At 37.6% G+C, this 6,949-nt stretch overlaps 1 protein-coding gene across 1 annotated transcript in view; it reads left to right on the top strand.

Moving 5' to 3' along the window:
* Nucleotides 1–844: 844 nt before the first annotated feature.
* Nucleotides 845–6,949, top strand: part of Rabgap1 (RAB GTPase activating protein 1) — a 99,557-nt gene continuing 93,452 nt past the window's right edge. The window contains exons 1-3 of the mRNA XM_028887929.2: nucleotides 845–1,061; nucleotides 4,859–5,078; nucleotides 6,007–6,211. Coding sequence (XP_028743762.1) covers nucleotides 912–1,061; nucleotides 4,859–5,078; nucleotides 6,007–6,211 — 575 coding nt within the window. The 5' untranslated portion in view covers nucleotides 845–911. The remainder of the gene's footprint in view (nucleotides 1,062–4,858; nucleotides 5,079–6,006; nucleotides 6,212–6,949) is intronic.

Below are 6,949 nucleotides of genomic sequence, written 5' to 3'. Positions count from 1 at the left end.
GTAGAGGCAGGCAGATCTCTGTGAGTTTGAAGCCAGCCTGGTCTACGGAATAAGTTCCAGGACAGCCAGGTCTGTTATATAGAAACTCTGTCTCGAAAAACCAAAACTGAAACAAAACACAAACAAAGCCTAAGCCAAAATTTGAGTTGTAAAGATTAAACACTTAGCTTTATTGATGTGATGAACATGAAGCTATAGGTTTTTTTTTTTTTTCTTTTCTTTTTTGTTGTTTGATGTTTTCCAAGACAGGGTTTCTCCAGAACTTACATGCTCTGTCGACCAGACTGGCCTTGTAAGGTGTGAGGGAAGATTGAGTTTCTAATGAAAGATATTTCCAAGCTGTAGAATTTCTGCTTTCCCTGCCTTGAATTTATCTCTTTTGTGTATTAATGTGAAATTCTGTTTGCTATAGTCTTCATAGTATTTAAATTTTTAGTATTGATGATTGTAGGGAAATATAGTTATGACACTTTCACAATAACCAAGTATTTTAACTTTATGTGTAAAGCATTACAAACTAAAGGCCAGAGTACTGTTGAGTTCTTCTTTGCTTTTGGAAGCCAAGATCTGAGTTGTAGTATGTGCCAAAGGCAGCCCTGTTGTAGGTAGGTGGGATTATTATAAAGAGAGTGTTTTATTTATTTGGAATCTGAACTATCTTGACCCAAATAGCACAGAATGCCCTTATTAGAATGAAAAGCCTAAATTACAAGTAGCAGGTGTCCTAATAAAATATTTTACAAGGTGTTAAAAAAAAAGTTTGTTTTTATTTTGTCTGTTTTTTTTTTTTTTTTAATAATAGAGAGTAATCGAATATCTAGCGTACATTTTATGTGAATCTTTGTGGTTTTTGTTTTCCAGGCATTTAAAAAATATTTAACCATTCATGAATTGAACCTCCTTCTTGAGTTATGGATGACAAGGCTTCTGTTGGAAAAATCAGTGTCTCCTCAGACTCAGTCTCTACTCTTAATAGTGAAGATTTTGTCTTGGTTTCCAGGCAAGGAGATGAGACACCATCCACAAATAATGGAAGTGATGACGAGAAGCCTGGACTCAAGGTAAGGCTTGACAGCCTAAATGTGCCTTGCTAAATCCAGTGCACAGCCTGGACTTCATAGGAAAAAGAGTAAGGTGGGGAAACAGAGGATTCATAGGTACACTTCCTAGTGGTGTTGAAGAGTTTTGTATGTACTTATTAGTTATTTTTTATTTTAAAGTTTTTATTTTGACTAGCTTCTCTTAAATTTGTCAGAACTCTTAGGGTATAAACGTTTTTAACTTCAGGACTGTTCTCTTTTTCCTATTCAATCAACAATGCTTATTTCTTTCAGGTTTGTGTGTACAGTGTAAGGACACCAACAGGTCAGCATTGCAATCCATAAAAACATAACATTTAGGCCAAAAAAACAGAGCTTTAAATACCTCACCTTTTGAGCACTCTGTTTATCTTTTCTCAACTAAATTAAGAACCATTATTTCTTTCAACATGCTCTGTTACTGTTCTGCTCTTCATGGATATAAATGGAAATATTACCTGTTGAAATTTTTCATTTAAAATACAAGTAATTTCAATATTCTAGTTTCTACTGTGTCTATTCATTCAACAAATACTTCTTGAAAACTTTCTGTGCCAAGTACTAGTAAAGTGGTGGTGAACAAGGCCCCTGCCTTCTTAGAGCCTGTATACTGAGAATACAGACAAATAAGAAAGTCGTGTGACAGTAAAGCCCTGGGGTTGTGGCTTGGTAGCATGTTGGCCTAGAATGCAAGAAGCTCCAGGTTTGCTTTCCAGTACCATAGAAAGTCAGGGATGTTGACACTTGACAGGGATCTCAGCACTTGTCTGTAGAGGCAGGAGGATTAACAATTAGAGGTTGTCCTCTGCTGAGCAGTAAGTTGGGGCCAACCTTCACTACATGGGAACCTGTTTTTAAAACTAATAATTTAAAACTTATGTAAATATGTTAAGAAAAAGGATATGTGGTAAGGAATGAAAGAGTTTTGTGGTTTTTTAACTGTTGCAAACTTTTGTCAAATTTCTAAAAAATTCTTTTAAAAATGTTTTTGTGTGTTTGTGTGCTAATGGCTAAGCTCATCCATGACTCGCTATGGGGAGTTGGAACTCATGGGAGTTGGTTCTTTCAGTACAACATGTGAGCAAATAAAGCAATATCTTTTGCTGGCCGAGCCATCGCTCCAGCACTTGAAAATATTTTTATTTTCTATCACTTGTAAATGCACAAGGGAATAAATAAGAAAACAGTTAAAATAACTCCAGTTCTAGGAGATCTTACCCTTTTCTGACTTCAATGAGCATCTGTAAAATGTAGCATGCATTCACACAGATGTACACATACATATAAAATATTTAAAATATTAATGACAGTTACTGTTTTAACGACCAGTATTGAGGCGCATTGAGTTCAATCCCCAGGACTTTTTTTTTTTTAAGAGAATTTTTTTTTAAAGGAAAGGAGAAAAAAATAATGCATTTGAAGTGAGCCCTGAATGAAATGAAGAAAACTATGGAGAAACTTTCCAAAGGCAGTACCAGATACAGAGACACTGAGGGCAGCAGATCCCAGCAAAGCCAGCAGAGTCAAGTGGAAGCCATGTGATTTGGGACGCGCAGGGCCACAAGATGGCTTGTTTCTTTTGGACTTTGTTCTAAACGTGAGGAGAATTTTTGAAAGTTTTGAATGGGGACATGATCTAATTTGCATTTTAAAAAGCTAACTGGCTGAGAGTGATGTCCTGCATAACAGCATGACCTACTCCCAGAAGCACTGGTGGCAATTATTAAAACAAAAATAAAAAATAGCATTTAAAGTCTCTGGAAATCTTTGAAAAGAAATGCAGCAAATGGGAAATCTTAGTCATGAAACTTGTAAGAATCTCACTTTACATTCCCCATCTTGTTCTCCCTCCTAACAGTCGGTAACTGTATCTGCTCTACAGACTGGCATAATCAAGAAGATGGCCTGGGAGGAATGGGATCAAAGAATGTGGTCAATACATACTGAATGAAAAAAATAGTAAAAAAAGAAAATAGGGGTCAGGAAGGTTATTGACCCTACTCCTAGTTCCTGAGCAGTGACTAAGATTTTTGCTTTAGGGAACTGCAAGCCATAAGACAGCTCTTCTCATCGTCTTTATTGTCAACAAATGTAAACAATAAGAATTCCAGAAGTAGCCGGGCGGTGGTGGCGCACGCCTTTAATCCCAGCACTCAGGAGGCAGAGGCAGGCGCATCTCCGTGAGTTCGAGGCCAGCCTGGGCTACCAAGTGAGTCCCAGGAAAGGCGCAAAAGCTACACAGAGAAACCCTGTCTCGAAAACCAAAAAAAAAAAAAAAAAAAAAAAAGAATTCCAGAAGTGGAGTCATCAGGATCCTATGTCAGTACAATATGTTGTCTACAGTGTCTGGTTTCCAACTACAAAAAAGATTGTGGAACATACATAGAAACAAAATATATATACACTGAAAAGAAGAAAAACAGGCAACAGAAATTTCTAGTCAGTGACCACTGAATTTAACATATGAAGCATTTCCAAGACAGCCAGAGCTACAGACAAACTGTATCTTAAAAAAGAAAAAGAGAGAAGCGTTTCAAAGTAGTCTTTATTGCTATGTCCAACAAATGATAGACTGTCATGCTTACAGAACAGATGGGTCCATGGCAGTGGCATCAAATACTATAGACAGTATTGATAAGGAGGGCTGGAGAGATGGCTCAGCAGTTAGGGTTCTTGCTGCTCTTCCAGAGCTCCCCAGTTAGATTCCCAGCACTCACATGGTGGCTCACAGCCATTAATGTCTGTAACATTAATTCCAGGAACTCTGCCAGCCTCTTCTGGCCTTTACCAGCACCAGACAGACATTCAGGCAAAACCACCCATAAGGAGCTAGATTGTTTTGAAGGAGCTAGCTGAAAATTCCATAATTAAAATGTATAATGAGCATAAATGTTCGGTAGCAGTATTCAGAATGGCCCCCAATGTAGCCCTTCCTTTTAACTTTTTTTCTGTGTTCATTATTTTATTACTTTTTAAAATATTTCTTGAATAAAGAGTAGTAATTACTTTGTTTTGTTATCAGTATGATTTTTTTTAATTCTTTTTTTTTTCTTTTTTTGGTTTTTCAAGATAGATTTTCTCTGTGTAGCTTTGCCCAGTCCTGGAACTCACTTTGTGCCTTTCCTGGCCTTGAATTTACAGAGATCCACCTGGCTCTGCCACCCGAGTGCTGGGATTAAAGGTGTGCACCACGCCGCCCGGCTCCTGTATGATTTTTTTTAGCATTGAGCAGTCTTGATTTTGCAGTTGTTTACTTCCTTTTTATGAGTAACTAATGATAAACCATTATGGCCTGGGGTATAGATTATTGAAAAAACAAAAAGAAAATCATTGGAATATAGCACTTCTCTTTCTCAGGCCTGACATACTCATGCTATCAGCTTTATTCACATGTCTCAGCACTTTAAAGGCCAATTCATATCAAACAAATGAGGGAGACTTCCCCAGAAATAGTGGAGACTTATTTATAGGAGTCATAAAATATATGTGAGCTTTTACTGTATTTCACATTTCTTTTAACTTTTGGAAGCAAGCACATTTTTCCTTAAAGCTATTAAACAGAAAACATTAATATTGTCATGTTTCTGAATGTTTTAGATGCATTGTACTTTTTCATGGAAAACTGAAAGAAGAGAGCAGCTGTAGCCTTTATTTGTTGATATCATTTGAGAGTGATGTCCAGCATAACATCTTTGCTGATACCTTGCTTCAGAACATGGACCCTCACTTGATGAGGCTGGCCTCTCACTTTGCTGATTGTGTGTATTTGTGACCCTTAGATTGTAGGGAATGGAAGTGAGCAGCAGCTGCAGAAAGAACTCGCAGATGTGCTAATGGACCCTCCCATGGATGACCAGCAAGGGGAAAGGTCACAGCCGGATGGTGAAGGAGATGGGCCGCTTTCTAATCAACTCTCAGCTTCATCCACCATTAACCCTGTGCCACTAGTAGGGCTTCAGAAACCCGAGATGAGTTTGCCAGTGAGACCTGGACAAGGAGGTTAGGATTACTGCATTGCTTGTGTAACTGAGGTTATTGTTTTGATATGGAGTGTGTTCTGTCCTGTACTAGATTCAAGAGCAACATGAAAACTATTGTAGGTTCTCTAAAAGCTCCGAATTCTGTGTCTAAGAAGTTGTCAGATACATAAAGAAGTTTCCTTTAACTGTTTGTTATATCAAAGAATGAAAACAGTAGTTACAAGATATTGAGAAGAAAGTCTTTTTTTTATTATTTTTATTTTTTATTTTTTTTTAGATGTCTTTCAGGAAATTTGTGATGAGTTCAAAGCCAGCCTTTAGTATAAAACTGTGTCTCAGAAAATCAGAAACAACCAAAATTTTCCAGGAAAGAAGACTGATTATCATGTTAGAAAATAGATGTTTGCTCCAGGCATGCATAACCAGTCAGAGAGCAAGCTGGAAATGGGAAAGAAGCCCAGGGCCAGAAGGGCCAGGAGAGCAGTTTATTAGATGGAAAGCAGGGATGCTAAGGGAGATCATGAAGGAGCTAGCTGTTGAGAAAGAACACGGCAGCTGCGATCAGAAGACAGATCAGGACTTGCAGAGTGTTGAATACTAAACCTATATTTGGCTTAGTTGTAAATTATAAAATCAAAACAAATTAGGAGATGGAAAGAGGAGTCAGATCTGATTCTCAGGTTACATTTTAGGTTTGGAATTAACATCAATACCTGGAAATCTTGGTGTTAACAAAGTTCTAGTGTAAGCTGCCTAGCTTCCATGGGTGTATGTATGTATGTATGTATGTATGTATTTATTTATTTATTTCCCCCTGGAATATGGCATACTGTCTTAATTAGTCCTTGATTTTTGAACCTAAATGTGTCTTTTGGATGTTTATTTGCTGTTCACATCAACACTATTTCAAAGAGGAGAAGCATATCCGTACACTTTGTTTCTTTCAGACTCTGAAGTGTCGAGTCCTTTCACACCAGTGGCTGATGAGGATAGTGTGGTTTTCAGTAAACTAACTTACTTAGGCTGTGCCTCAGTCAATGCTCCCCGGAGTGAAGTGGAAGCCTTGAGGATGATGTCCATCTTGAGAAGTCAGTGTCAGATTTCTCTGGATGTGACCCTCTCGGTGCCAAATGTATCTGAAGGAACTGTGAGGTAAGGCTGGCCTCTGACATGCTCTTGCACAAGGAAGCACTAGTAGGTAACATGCCATGTTCATAGACTCCTTAAATTGCAACCCTCCTGAAAAACAAATGCTCATTTGTACATGCTCTACATCTCAATCCTGTTTAGAATATTAGAAATTTAAATGGTTTGGAAATAATTGAAACATACTGACCATGAAAGAAAGATTTTTCCCTTCTTTTGTAAAATGAGAAACAAGAAGTCTAAGAAATGAGTATTGTTTATACTAATTCAAAGAAATAAAAATAACCAAGTCAGATGATTGTTACTAACCAGTTAAATACAGAATTGCTAATTCAGAAAGTATGTTTATTTCAGAAAAATAACATGAACTAAAAAACTCTTAATTTTACTTTCCTGTTGATAAGCAGTTAAAATCTTGGTTCATGTGTACTCTTTATAAAAGCTGAGGAAATAGCTGTGTTATCATGAGGATATGAATTCAAAGCATTATGGCACTTGCTCATAATCCCAGTTCTCTGGGGGGTGGAGTGGGCAGAGACAGAAGGATCCCTGGGGCTCACTGGCCAGTCTGTCTCTGTCTCTGTCTCTCTGTTGTTGTCTGTCTGTATCTCTCTCTGTTTCTGTGTGTTTGTCTGTCATCTGTCTTTGTGTGTCACTGTGTGTGTGTCTCACACAGAGTATAGATGTCTCCCAAGCAACAATACCAAGCTTTTCTTATCTTCACATGTAGTTACAAACACAAAA

This window comes from Peromyscus leucopus, chromosome 4, assembly GCF_004664715.2.
Source record: "Peromyscus leucopus breed LL Stock chromosome 4, UCI_PerLeu_2.1, whole genome shotgun sequence".
Classification (NCBI taxonomy): Eukaryota; Metazoa; Chordata; class Mammalia; order Rodentia; family Cricetidae; genus Peromyscus; species Peromyscus leucopus.
Note: the sequence above shows the minus strand (reverse complement) of the source record. Positions and strands in the feature narration are given on the sequence as shown.